This window comes from Xenopus laevis, chromosome 6L (assembly GCF_017654675.1).
Source record: "Xenopus laevis strain J_2021 chromosome 6L, Xenopus_laevis_v10.1, whole genome shotgun sequence".
NCBI lineage: Eukaryota > Metazoa > Chordata > Amphibia > Anura > Pipidae > Xenopus > Xenopus laevis.
The window spans coordinates 152,333,897-152,349,009 of NC_054381.1; the positions used below are offsets into that span (position 1 = coordinate 152,333,897).

At 44.0% G+C, this 15,113-nt stretch overlaps 1 protein-coding gene across 2 annotated transcripts; it reads left to right on the plus strand.

The window, feature by feature from the left end:
- Positions 1-1,191: 1,191 nt before the first annotated feature.
- myc.L (MYC proto-oncogene, bHLH transcription factor L homeolog) lies at positions 1,192-10,809 on the plus strand. 2 transcript variants are annotated; one of them, XM_041565383.1, is made up of 3 exons: positions 1,192-1,326; positions 7,994-8,696; positions 9,237-10,777. In XM_041565383.1, the coding sequence occupies exons 2-3, from the start codon at positions 8,018-8,020 to the stop codon at positions 9,818-9,820; spliced, it is 1,263 nt and encodes a 420-aa protein (XP_041421317.1). In that variant the 5' UTR covers positions 1,192-1,326; positions 7,994-8,017; the 3' UTR covers positions 9,821-10,777.
- The last annotated feature ends 4,304 nt before the right edge of the window (positions 10,810-15,113 follow it).

Consider the following 15,113-nt stretch of genomic DNA (forward strand, 5'->3'; position numbering starts at 1 on the left):
TTTCCTTTCTATTTTGTGCCTGTATGCCCTTATTTTCCTAAATACTTGGTGTGTCAGTAGCCAGCAACACTTTGTCTAGGGGCCCCACATTTGATAGGATCAGCAGTGTGGGGGGGCTGGGGATGCAGTGCTGGTTATGGGTTGGTAGGAAGGATACGTAGGGCTCTTACTCACTGGCGTTCAGCCGCAGGGGAGCGCAGGAATAGATGCATGTCATTATTTCAAATGGGGCTGTACTCACTTAGGCGCGTGTAGGCGCCGAACGCAGGAAAAATGCAGCATGTTGCGTCTGAACCTGCGTTCGGCGCCTACACGCACCTGAGTGAGTACAGCCCCATTTGAAATAATGACATGCGTCTATTCCTGCGCTCCCCTGCGGCTGAACGCCAAAAAACGGAACGCAGGGGAGCGCAGGTCAGAACGCAAGTGAGTAAGAGCCCTAATACTAATACTAATTAGCCTGGCTCCCCTAACTATACACACAATCCCAAAGCAGCTCTCTGAGGTCTCTTACACACGGCTGTTTTTTTCCGCGCTCCCCTGCGTTGCGATTTCTTCCGTTCAGCCGCAGGGGAGCGCAGGAGTAGATGTAGTCAATTATTGTGATGGGGGCTGTACTCACACAGACGCATGTATGCGCCGAACACAGGTGAAATGCAACATGCTACGTCCCATCTGCGTTTGGTGCTTGCATGCGTCTGTGTGAGTACAGCCCCCTTCACAATAATTGAGTGCGTCTACTCCTGCGCTCCCCTGCGGCTGAACAGAATAAAACGCAATGCAGGGGAGCGCAGGAAAAACCGCCCTTGTGTAATAGCCCTTGGGCCTCACTTGCTTTATCTCCTCCTTGTGTGACTGATTACTAATTCATTTAGATGCATGTACATGGCTGTGCAGAAACCGGTGCAGTCTGCAGCACATACCTACTTAACTGCTAATTAAACACACAGGGTGGGATTCAGTTAAACCAAGCTGAGGCGGATACTTTACTCCTTACTTTTACACCATCTTGCCCAACTATACTCACTAGCCCCAAATCATATGAGTTTCTTTCTATCCCGGCTGCTTATTGCTAATTTGCAGGGGGCTCTAGTCTGGGGCCCCACCTTACTGAAAGCTCTGGGGCCAAGTATCTGCACGAGACAAAGAATGTGCAGACACAGCTGAGGAAAACAAACATTAACAAATTGTTAATTAAGCAGGATAAGAAGGGAACGGGGAAATGCGATCGGGTTACGAAAGGCTCCGAGCGAGACGTTCAGCTGCCCCAACGCATCAAAAGGGACGAGCGCATCCTGAGATCTGCATCACTATCAGCGATAAAGTGTGAGCTCTTCTTCTTCTTACTTTTTTCTATGATATTTGTGCAAATGAAAGGGTATGTAAACCTGAAATAACAGCCCTACGACAATAAATGTCAATCTTTGCAACTTCCCGGCGCAGTCATTGCACAGATCTCGCTGGTTTTAATCTTATTTGTAAATGTCGCGGCTGCTACATTGTTTCAGAAGTCAGAACCTCTAGTGCAGAGACCGGCCAGATACTGCTTTCAATAGCAGATATATTTACAATATTTTTTAAAGGGAAAGAGCCCAAACCTGAGCAACAGTTTCAATTAAAGCAAATAACTGGCTGCATGGTCAAATTTGGGTATTTTCCCTTTATTTATTTTATTTTTTTGGTAATTTGAAATCCACTAAAATAGAATTCTAAGAATCTTTCCGTTGTCCATAGCTGATTCAGACTCGCTCCTGTCCTCTGCTATGTTGTTTCTAAAGTGAGAACCAGCAGTGTAGAGTAAACACAATGTTGTTTCATTAGAAGTCTAAACATCATTTTGTGAATCAGCCAGAACCCCCCCTCTGCTGTCTCTGTTATTCTGCTGATGTGTAAATATATGATGATGGGGTTCATTTATTGGTCTGTTTATGTTCTGCCAGACAAATGTGATTTGTTATTCATGGGCCTCCATATTCTAGTGGATCCTAAATCTGCCCAATTCACGACCATACAGGTATGGGATTTGTTATCCAGAGACCCGTTATCCAGAAAGTTCCAAATTACATTAAGGCTGTCTCCTATAGGCTCCATTTTTCTTTTTTAAAGTAGAGATCTGAGATTCATTACCTGGAAACCCGTTATCCAGAATTAAACAAAGGCCGTCTCCCATAGACTCCATTATAATCAAATAATCCAATTTTTTTTTTTTATAATTTCCTTTTTCTGTGTAATAATAAAACAGTAGCTTGTATTTAATTCCAACTAAGATATAATTAATCCTTATTGGAAGCAAAACCAGCCTATTGGGTTTGAACGATTTTCTAGTAGGCGTAAGATACGAAGATCCAACTTACGGTAAGATCTGTTATCCAGAAAACCCCATGTCCCGAGCATTCTGGATAACGGGTCCCAGTATAATAGGTCCATGTATTTCTGGCAACTTGCACATAAATATTTCATGCAGAATGTAAGCTAGGTGGCGCTAGAGTGTTATCTAAGAGGTTTGAAGGTACATTGTGGAGTATGGTTGACAGCAGTGCAAAGGAATGTTTACTGATACAAATCAACCTTAGCAAATTGTTTTTAGCAGGTCAGGACCCACTTAAATTAAAATGGAACTCTGCCTGGGGCTGATACAGAATACTGTACTGTATATACAGGTTAGAACTGAGATTTGCAAGTGCCCCCCAACTATAGATCCTTGCAGCTCCCCAGTGTTCCTCTACAACTCCCAGCACCCCTTTACTGGGAGTTTTTTTTTTTTTTTACAGATTCCCTGGACCCAGTGTGTACACAGACAGGTCTCTATTATCAGTAGATAGAGTTACCCAGGGCCCATCTAGCTGAGAGATTGAATATTGAGCTTATTTCAGAGCTGCCCTTTATACATATAGGAAAACTGTCATCTCTCCTTCACTCCTGCCAATAACTGACACTAGGGATCGGATGCAGGCGCTATCCAAGTGTTGGCCGTCTGGTGACTTTGTGCCCGGTGCTAATTAACCCACCTTTCTAATGAAGGGGAAAAGCTTCTCTTTCAAAATGAGTGGGTCGGTTATTGACTGCCATAAATCAATATAGTAACGCTGCGCACTCACAGACTTATTACTGGGCAGAGGGGCAGCAACCCCATAGTACTGTAAGAACGTCTTGTGAGGAGCAGACGCAGCTGTTGCAGAACCTGTTGGAGATCACAGGTGATATTTTACAGCTACACGGACACACAATTTGTCATTCACACGCTGTTCCCATAACCGTCTGTGTAACTTGCACCAGATGCATCACATTGGCTCTCTTCTGTTCTTATATAGCATTGCACTGTATGTATGTCTGGCAACCTGAAGTATCACTTGTGTATTATAAGGGATATCACTCATGTATTATAAGGGATAATGTACCCCCTACTGTAAATGATAAGGATATTCAAATCACAGGGGGTTCTGTGACCATATAAAGGCACAAGGCTGCAGACTGAGTTATACAGAGAACTCTGAGTATCACTCATGTATTATAAGGGATAATGTACCCCTACTGTAAATAAGGATATTAAAATTCACTGAGGGGTTGTTCTGTGACCATATAAAGGCATAAGGCTGCAGGCTGAGTTATACAGGGAACTCTGAGTATCACTCATGTATTATAAGGGATAATGTACCCCCTACTGTAAATGATAAGGATATTAGAAGTCACTGAGGGGTTGTTCTGTGACCATATAAAGACACAAGGCTGCAGGCTGAGTTATACAGGGAACTCTGAGTATCACTCATGTATTATAAGGGATAATGTACCCCCTACTGTAAATAAGGATATTGGGTTCCATAACTATAATAATAAAACGCAGGACCCATTTAACAAGGTTTTTTTAATGACTTTCCATTGTTTTATAAACTCTGTAAGAATAGGGTGGCCCCTGCACTGTTCAAGGCTGATCATTCCTATTCTATAGATATTATTCGTGCAACAGATGTGTCCGTCCAGTTTCTCAGGCTCATTTGCGCAAACGTTTGGATTTCCTGCATGAGCCCCGCTTCTAATCACTTTTGTTATTTATTTATTTTTTTTTCATTATTTTTCTTTGGTAATAATAAATGACTCTGAAAGTATGTGGATCTTTACGATACAGCGAAACGGATGAATTGTTCTGGTTTTCTATCCCGGCAACAGCTGAGGGGCTGGAAAATCCCAAATCCATATCTGCTTTGTGAATGTGCCCTTTCTATTTCACATTGGCTCAACTTTTCCCCTTTAGATCCCCCTCCCTCTGTTTAATACTTTGTTTAGGAGTGTAATTTGGAAAGGGGCCTGGAATGATAATCCGGGAGCTTTAGCAGCCATTCTCTTTACCCTAAATTACCTTAGTCATGATGTGAGGCCTCCGCACGGCAATCACTCATTACAATACTCACAAGAGTTGATGTGAGGCAAGGGATGCCTTTCAACAATGTCACCCCCCACCCTCCCTCTCCCAATTTATTTCTTTTTTTGCCATCACTAGAGGGCGCTGTTGATTCACTGAAGCTTAAACTGTCATCTGAGGTTTTTTTTTCTTTTACATAGAATTTCTGCTCCTTTTGGGGTGTCTGTGCAGTTGCATCTCTCTATTTCTTTTTATTTATATATATTTATATAAACCCACACATCAAAAAAATAAATAGCAACAGACACTTGAGTTCTAGCTCACTCTGTTGAATGAAGCCCTCAGAGATCTATAGATAGAGAGAGAGATATATATATTTAGGATGTTGGCACTTGGATATCCCCTTTTTCTCACAGTAATTATAAAGCAGAGAAGTGAGTGTGGTTTGAGTGATTTCCCTTCCTATAGATGAATTCAATATTTTTTTCCTTTTTACTATGAAGCCATTGACGGCTGTTCATGAAGCTCCTCTCTCTTATGGGGGTTGCACTGCTCATTGCACTGGCGACAAATGTAGCCCCCACTTATGTCCTGAGTCGGCAGCAGGGGTGTAACTATAGAGGAAGCTGACTCTGTGGCTGCTGGGGTGGGCAGGAAGTATAGAGTCCCCCTAAATATGAAAAATGTCCTAGAGGGGCCCTAAAATCTCCCGTGGGGCCTGGTTACTTCTAGGTAGGGCCCTCAAATATCCCGTGGGGCCCAGTAATTTCTAGTTAGGGCCCTAAAATCTCTCCTGTGGGACCCAATAACGTCTAGTAAAGGCAGAGACATCTGGTCAGATTCGGGGAGATTAGTCTCCCGGCGACAAAATCTCCTCTTCTTTGGGGTGACAAATCTCCACGAACTGCCTTCCCGTCGGCTAGAATGAAAATCGTCGACGGGATGGCACTTGGAGCTCTTCGTTTTATGAACTCGCCCGAAGTTGCCTCACGAGGAAATTTTGGGCGACGTCGGAAAAACAAAGCGCTCCGAATGCCATCCCGCCGGCGATTTAGATTCTAGCCGACAGGAAGGCAGCTTGGGAGATTAGTCGCCCCAAAGAAGAGGAGATTTTGTCGCCGGGCGACTTATCTCCCCGTATCTGACCGTGTGTCTCTTCCCATAGGGCCCTAAAATCTCCTGTGGGGCCCGGTAAATTCTTATGTCGCTGCACCACTGATCAGTTCTTTAACATTATCTGGTTCCCAGTGATACAGTGTGATATCCTGCAAGAGCCTGTGCGTACATAAGGACAGCCACATAAACATTTAGAAGAATGAATAGGGCAGATTGATGGACTCCTGTTCGAATCAAGTGAACTGTGAACGGGATAGGGACCTTAGAATGTAAGCTCCACTGGTGCCGGGACTGATGTTTAATAAAGCACCACAGAATATGTTGGCGCTATCAAAAGAAGTGATCCATTCTATGCCTTTCACCCACTGAACTTATCAGAACCCCCTATCTTTGCCCCACCCCCACTATAATACTGAAATCTTCAGGGGAAAGCTGCACATTTTAAAGTATAAAGGGGATTTCTTTCTTCTCCAGCCAAATGTTTTCTGTACTATTACTTAATTATAAATAATTTATTTTTTCCCCCCAGTCACCTGAGGTTGATGGCAGGAGTAGGAGAGGGTTAAGGACACAGTGAGAGAGAAAGTGGCGGCTGTAGAAAGGGTTTATCTGGCACCTCCTCACTGTCTTTCTTAGAAATGCCATTGGACTGCTCTGTGCTGGGAATCCAGTGAAAGTTCAGCAGGAGAGGAAGCCACTGACACAGCACATTTAACTGCTCTCTGGTGGCCCCTTTATCTCTGCACCTTCCTTCGTTCATAAAGCGCTGCTCTTGCTGAACTGCAAGCCTCTGAGTGAGCAGAAAGTCCTACCTGCCAGCTCTCCCCTTGCTCAGTCTGCTCCTTTTTCTGCCTTCCACTTCCCACAAGTCTCAGCCTGCCACTTATAAAAGGCTCCTCTGCTGCAGCCAATCACATTGCTGTACCTGCGCCACAAAAACCAGTTAATATACAGTTCTAGGAAAATCAAATATATTGGGGTGCTTAAAGGAGAACTGTTCTCACCCCCCAAACAAGCAGCTTTCCAATGATACATTATTTCCATTTAAAAGCTTTTCGTGTGCAGGGAATGGATTTTGGGAAGCTGCTTAAAATGACATCATGTTTCATTGTCTAAAAAGCAGTAACCGGCTGAATTTCCCCTTTGGAGTGTTTATAACGTGACACAGCCCCTGTCAGTCGTCGCTTGGGCTCTATAAACCTCATTTCCCGGCTAACACGGCGGATTCCATGCAGCGGGCGGACCAGTGAATTACTAATGAGGCGTGGGGGTGCCAGGCTAGTGTTGGCATCCCTATTAGGGAGAGACGGGCACTGCGGCGTGTTTGGGCTTCACAGCCTCACTACCGGCAAGGAAATGACCGCGAAAGAGTTAAACGTCAGTGAAGAGTTAAAAGGCCGCAGTTGTGAGCTCAGCCCAGGCCCCTCCCTCCCCTGTACCTTACTGTGATACTAGTACGAGCCACACACAGAGCTGGAAGGACAGATGCGTAGCTCCGCCCCCTGAAGCCCCGCCCCTGTTCCATAGAGAAAGCGGCTGGAGTGTAGAAGTGCGAGCATTTGGCGGGAGACCGGCGCTATATAAGGCTCGCTGGCTGCTTTTTTGCTGCCAGTCTGTGTGCGGGGAGCGAGTGGGAAGCTTGTGATACAACGAGAGGAGAGGGAGGGAGTCAAAGCGTCGGCTCAGCCTGTGGATTTACAAGCGCGACAGCCTCTCATTAGGAAACCCTGGACTTGTATCCCGGCTTTGCACGGGTAAGGCAGCGGCTCTTCTATTGGTTGTGACCGGCTGCCGCTTCTTCCCAACTGTCAGTTCCCTGGATTCTAATGGGCTCGGTTTTTGGCTCTATGGAATGTACCTCCCTTGGCTTTTTCTATAAGGAGACGTGGGGCTGGTAGTGGAGCTGCCATGCTGATTTCTCCCCTCTGGGAAGGGCATTTAACCCCCTCATGCCGGAGGATAATGGGAATAAACTCAGTGGGGTGGGGGGGTGTAACTTGCAGCAGTTGCTATTGACTTGCAGTAACAGCTGGAGGGTTTTGCCTGGTTTTATGCCCCTGTCAAGGGACCCCCTTTTCTTTTACTCCAACCCTCCCACATGTGGGTGCCCCTAATCCCCCCTACACCACCGCCTGCCTCTGGATGTGCAACTGCCATTCTGCAGACCTGTCCTCTCATTGTGCTGGTTATTTTTTTTTTTTTTTGGGACCCCATGACCATTTAAATGCCAGATGTCCTTTATCTGTGTGGGATCTACTACAAATCCCAGAATCCTCTGACAACCACTCCTGTTAGAACAGTTTAGGCTGTACGACCTGTGGCTCTCCCAGCTGCCGGTGAACTACAACTGGACGGCTCGTTGGACAGCGCAACAGCTGTAGTTCAGGAGCAGCTGGGAGATCGCAGGTTATGGGTTTAAAGGTCTCGGCAGGGAAGGTATTTAAACCATGTGAAATAGCAGTTGTGCCTTCCCTCTTGTGCTTGAGCGTTCGTATAATGCCGGCTCTGTTCTTCTTGCAGGAGACCACTCGGAGGGCAGGAAAGATGCCTCTTAACGCCAATTTTCCCAGCAAGAACTACGACTACGATTATGACTTGCAGCCCTGCTTCTTCTTTCTGGAGGAGGAGAACTTCTACCACCAGCAAAGCCGACTGCAGCCGCCGGCCCCCAGTGAGGACATCTGGAAGAAGTTTGAGCTGCTCCCCACCCCGCCCTTGTCACCCAGCCGGAGATCCAGCCAGTCCAGCCTTTTCCCCTCTACGGCTGATCAGCTGGAGATGGTGACCGAATTCCTGGGAGGGGACATGGTCAACCAGAGCTTTATCTGTGAGGCGGATGACGAAGCCTTGCTGAAGTCCATAGTCATACAGGACTGTATGTGGAGTGGCTTCTCGGCGGCGGCCAAGCTGGAGAAAGTGGTGTCTGAGAAGCTGGCGTCATACCAGGCTTCTAGGAAAGAGAGTGCTCTGTCTACTTCTCAGTGCCAGAGTCAACCGCCACAGAGCCCTCTTAAATCTCCCTCGTGTGATGGGAGCTTAAATCTCGGAGGGACCAACAGGAGCAGCCATGAATTCCTCCAGGACCCCAGCTCGGATTGTGTTGACCCTTCAGTGGTCTTCCCATACCCACTGAACGACAGCATTTCCAACGCCAGCTCACCTTGCCAAGATCTCATGTTGGAAACACCACCCATCAGCAGCAACAGCAGCAGTAGTGAATCAGGTAAGCTGACAGTTTTTTTTTTTTTTTTACTGAATATTTCTCCCCCCCCACCCATTGCTGTATTACTTCTCCCTGCTTTGCTGGCAAACGCCCGGCAGATTGAGAGAGTTGCATGTGCATGCGTTCATCTGTCAGGGTTTCCGCCCCCCTCCTTTTAACAAACTGTCATAGCTCAGTGAAAGTTGTCCTTATCTGAAATGCCGGCAGATCTGCAGCATTGCAGCAGTTGGTGGGTGGGGCTGTGCTAGTCAGGAGAGGTTCAGGCAGAATTGTATGGGTAAGCAGACACCGAATGCTTTCTAAGAACTACACTCCAGCCCCCCCTTTTTTTTTTTTTTTTTTGTTTAATTAATGCAGCAGTGAGAACCCCCCTTGCACATATAAAGCAATGCCTGGGAAATATAGAACATGTGATTCTTCTTCCCAGACCTGCTGCTTCTCTTGCCATTAAAATTGAAGTATGTGGTTTATATTCAATTGTGCATAAGCATGCAATTATATTCATTTTTTTTTTTTTTCTTTTGCATTTCCCATTTTCAGAAGACGAACAGGAAGACGATGACGACGATGAAGACTGCGACGAGGAAGAGGAGATTGACGTTGTCACGGTAGAAAAAAGGCAGACGGCGTCCAGGCGGATGGAATCCGGTTCTCATTCGCAGTCCTCCCGACCCCACCACAGCCCGTTAGTTCTGAAGCGGTGTCACGTTCCCATTCACCAACACAACTACGCGGCATCTCCCTCAACCAAAGTGGACTATGTTTCTTCCAAGAGGGCGAAACTAGAAAGCAACGTCCGGGTCCTCAAACAGATCAGCAATAACCGCAAGTGCGCCAGCCCCAGGTCCTCGGATTCCGAAGAGAACGACAAGAGGCGGACGCACAACGTTTTAGAGCGTCAGAGGCGGAACGAGCTTAAGTTGAGTTTCTTCGCCTTGCGAGACCAGGTACCCGAGGTGGCGAACAACGAGAAGGCCCCCAAAGTCGTCATCCTCAAAAAGGCAACGGAATACGCAATTTCTATGCAGGAGGACGAGCGACGGCTCATACGGGAAACAGAACAGTTAAAGTACAGGAAAGAGCAGTTAAAACAGAGACTCCAACAGCTAAGGAACTCTGTCTAATTCACAAACTCTTATTTACACTTTATATATAAACTGTGACCGTCTATATCAAGGTTGTCTCTTCCTCGAGACAGACTACAAAACTGAATTTGTAGAACATGGACAACTGCATGCAGATGATTTCACAACTACACAACCTTGGCATGGTCTCAAACAGATTCTGCCAGCACCTTAAAACTGCCTCAATACTGGGATTTGGGTATTATGGGACTGTTTGTAATTTTTTTTTTTTTTTTTTCCTGCTTATTTTTGTTTGTTTGTTATTGTTGTTTTACAACCTTTGTATTTAAAACATTTATTTTTCTTATAAACAAATTCCTGAAGTTTGCCTCTGAATAGCTTACATATATATCCATCGTTGCTGACTCGTCTATAATATCATTAATAGATCGTTATAGAAATTATTGTATTCACTTCTAACCGCTATGGCGCAAAAGAAAAGAAAAAAGCAAAACTATTTTTTTTTGTGTTTTGCTAATTAGTACCATGAACGCATTTAACGGACTTTTTTATGTTTTGTTGATTTTAAAAAGAAAAGAATTAACATTTTTATCTTTTCAAGTTTCATTTGGATAATTCTGTATTGGAGCTAGTCGTACCAGTTTCTGAAGAACTGATGAAGAAGGCACTGACCAACATGTAATTTCAAAAAAATACTAAAAGTACTTAATATTATCCCATACCCTGTATCCTTGTCATGTGAAAACCCCTAACCTGCTGGCTGCTCATGGTGTCCTGTTGTAGTAGCAGCAGCAGGATAATGGTCTTTCCTAGTAACACAGAAGCAGTCTGATGATGTTTCTATATTGATTCTCTTAAAGATATTATAACATGCTGGTCTGAAAAATTCATCATTTGTTTATTGTAAGGCTTGTTTTTGCTTAAGATGAAACTATTCACGTGGGGTCCGACCTCCCGTAAGGATAGTGACATTTAACATGGCAAGCTGTTTGGAATAAGCTTCAGAAAATAAAAATCAAGTTAAAAAACTGTTCGTTCAGCTTTTTCTACACTGTGCAGTCATATATATGTATAATTGTGTCATCACCACTCTTGTGACATCACTCTTTTGGAAGGATGTTGTAAGTGCAACTGGTTCTATGCTGTTGCTATACACACTAGGTAGTACTTTTATAGGAACTCCTATACAAGTTGATGGGTAAAGGGGTAGATTTCCCATTCAGTACATTGAGAAAGGCCTTGCAGTTTAGTAGATGAGATCCCATTACCTAGACTGACTGAGAAAGTCAGCTGCTTTTGACTTTTGGACCACTTGGCAACTTTGCCTCAACAGATGGAACTCTGCTGATGTAATCTGTAACAAGCAAGGTCTGTCTTACAGCTAAGAAGGGGGGAGGGGGTGCATTTGAAGCGAATCAGCCAAGAACTGGGCCATATTTGTACCCACCTTTTTACATATTCAGAGATTTTTCAGTTAGAACATGCATTCGATAACCATATAATGGGGAAATTAATATGTATATTAAGGGAAATATCACCATAACACTAGCCAACGCAGATTATCGTGCCTCATACACACATGGCTATATTTTATGGTATAATTATACAGTCTTGCTTTACAGCCGTGGTGTGCTTCCAGCTGTTGCTTGGATAAAACTCAGTAATAGCCAAAGGCATGGGAAAGGCTACTACAGAATCTCCAGTTGTGGGCAGTACAAATGTATATAAAGAGCTTCTTGCAATTCATATTTTTATAAAGTACAGTGAATTCTCATTCCAACTCAAATTTTTGGCCACACAAGTTTCCATCAATCATGAGCTTTCTGGGTATATAAAGCTGTCACTAGGGTAGACCCACCTGTTGCCTTGACATTAGACCTTGAACACGTACACTATGGGTGGTCTTTGAGGACTAAAGATGGGATTTTCAGCTGTATGATATTTAATGCTGTGACCCAATGAGAGTTATTTCAGGGAATATTGCATGTTTTATTTCCCATGCCATCTCCTCATTCCATTTAAAGCACAAAAATATAAAGTTAAGACAGCTGACTGGATTATACCATGATCTTCCTTGGTTTCTGGGCACCACAAATGTGTAGGAGTCACTAGCAATATAACTCACCAATAGCCCAAATAAATGTATAAGGACCAAACTCTGATGTTTTTATCTTTAGGGCAGTGATTGGCAAGGGCCCTCTTAGCTCATAAAAAGGTTAGAGATCGAGAGCAACATTGGTGTATCCACAATTTGGCCATAGTTCCACCATCTAGGACAGCAAGTATATTTCCACCCTAAATTTCATCCTAATTGTTCTTCAAGCTGGGCTGTCTAAGAGCAAAAGTCCCCCCCCAAATTATAGCCTAAATGGCCTTCAGACCCCCCCTCCCCCAATGATCCAAGCCCTGTAGTATTTGTATTGGTGACCAATTTGTGTCTGACACAAGACCTTGCCTGAGGGACAGAACATTCCACTCTTTGAAAACGGCTGCATTTCAATAACCAGCAAATGAATATGCGGCTCTGATAAGCTCTTAGGTGACTCACATACATATATATGTAGTTGGAGGAGATAAACAGAACAAATAATCAGTGAAGCAAAGAAATCCAGTTCCCTTCCCTGTCAGTTCCATGTGCCCGGAGGTAACTTATTTAATTTGCATGTGTTTCACACACCAAAAATCAGATTGTAAACTTTGTAGGAGGGTGGTCTTTCTTAATATATATGCAGTAGATGTCCTTCCCAACATTGGGAAACCATAAGGTGGCCACATCATTTTATGGTTGAGGTCTAGTGATGAATGGGTCTGGAAATACTCAACCCGTGTCCTATTGTAACCCACAAAACCTTAACCCTAACTAATGTTGCCATTGTAGGTACCCAACCCATACCCATGTCTTCTCACTCTGTATGCTGCTTCTATACACACCTCTGGTTCCAAGAGCTTTGGTAGCAGTGCAGGAGTGAATTTCCCCAGTCTGACCCGCACCCAACCCTAACTCACAATGGTTGGCCATATTTCAACCTGCATATTAGTGCACCCTCCCCACCTCCTTTTATAAACCTGCCTGTGGGTATCAATCAGCCTGCTAGTGATGTGCGGGACGGGGCGATTCCTGACCCACACCCGGCCGCAACCCGACCTCCCACCACCCGAGCCTGACTTCCGGGTCTCTTTTATAGACCCGCGCTGACCCACCCCACTGATGACATAACAAGAGGGACGGGGCGAGAGGCGAAGGTCTATAAAAACTCAACCCGGAAGTTGGAAGCCGGCATTTGGAAGGTCGCTGGCGGGGAGAGTAGTAAAAAGAGCTCAACCACCCGCGAGGAGCATGCAAGGTCCGCCAGAATCCGCCCGAACCGCGGGTATCAGGTCGGCCCACACATCGCTACAGCCTGCACATCACTACTGCACATCACTATTGAGGTCCTAAGTTGACCATACATGGAAAGATCCCTCCCTGATATGCCAAATTCCACAGTTTGCGAATTCCATTTAAATGCTTCCTTGCTTGATTAGCAATTCACTAGTTGTGACTTACCTTAAGGCTAAGGTTGGATAAGCAACCAGACCGCCCTTGATTCTTCTATTGACTTTAATGGCTATTGTCTATCACTACTGAAAAACATGCTCTAGTATTTTTGAGCTGAGAATCACCAGTTTTCGGAAAATCCGACGGGTCGTTTTCGGGGCTTTAATGCATGCTGAGAAAACACCCAACCAGAGAGAAAAAAATGTATACATTATTTACAAATTTTTACAAATCCCGATTGGGTATTTCTTTCCCCACAGGTATCATTTCAGATACAGGTATGGGACTAATAAGAATTAATTATACTTTAGTAGAAATCAAGTACAAGCTATTGTTACAGAGAAAAAAAGGAAATAATTTTTTAAAATTTTAATTATTTCATTAAAATGGAGTCAATGGAAGATGGCTTTGCCTAAAGAACGCACACACATTCTACACACTAAAAGCTTATTCAATAGGTATGGTAGATAGCAGAAACACCACACTTAAGTGCAGATTTATTAAGGTTCAAATGGTAAATTTAAATTTTTTTGTGTCCAAATTCAAATTTAAAAGCACCAACTCACATGTAAATTTGAACGTGAGATTTATCACATCTCGGCCATGGAAACAGTTCTAATTCGAATATTTGCCACCTAAAACCTTCCAAGTTCATTCACAAGTCAATGGCAGAGGTCTTTTGAACTCTTATATATGTTAATTTCCTTCCTGACATTCTATTTTTTTTTTTTTTCAGAGGAAAACTCAATTTGAATGTGATTCAAATTCAATTTGAATTTTTGGGTCGGGACTATTCGATTGAATATTAGACCTTCGAGTTTTTGCATAAATAACCTCCCATTCGAGTTGTGAGTACGTTCAAATTTATTAGAGTAAAAAAAAAAAAATTGAATGAATTCGAAATTCGACCTTTGATAAATAACTCCCTAATAGTACAGAAGCAGGCAACTAAATTAACAATGCAATAAGTGTTGTGCTGCCCATACTCTCCATTCCATCTTCCAAATAAAATGTCAAATTGTCTCAAAATGAACAGAAATAAGTGAAGGTGAGACGCACACAGGGAAGGCACTGAGAATGGAAATATACAGTATCCTTTCCTCTTTGAACTGCAGTTTTTGGGAGGTGCAACAAGCATTAACATATTCCGAGGGGCTGCTCATGACTAAGGGAAAGATAACAGTTGATGGGGCATAATACTGAACCAGAAATATTTTCTCTAGTGTCAGGCAAGCGTTTGGATTTACTGTATGTGTTCTCAATACATTCCAGGAATAGTCTATGAAAAAAAATGCATTTTTAACAAGGGAGCGCATTCATATCATTTACCTGGGCCAAAAAAAGCACTCGCCCATTACGTCACTTGGAAATCATTACATTCACAAGAGACTGCTAGAGCGCTGATGTGTATGTCTAGAGCTAATAGCCGAACTGTTAGATATAAAGGCAAAGGAAACCTGCATCTACCCTAAAATATATACTTTATACCCCCAACTAGTGATGGGCGAATTTATTTGCCAAGCGCAAATTCACGGCGAACTTGCGCGATTCGGCGCTGGCGAATAAATCTGCGAAAATTCGCCAGCGCCAAAAAAAAATGGAAGCCGGCGTCCGTTTTTTGGACACCGGCGCATTTTCGCCAGCGAATGAGGCCGCCGTCCATCAAAAATGGACGCTGGCATCAAATACGAGATGCCGGCACCTTTTCACAAATTATTTGCATATTCGCTGGAGATTCACGAATTTTTTGGCGAAGCGAAACGGCGCAAATTCGCCCATCACTACCCGCAACGT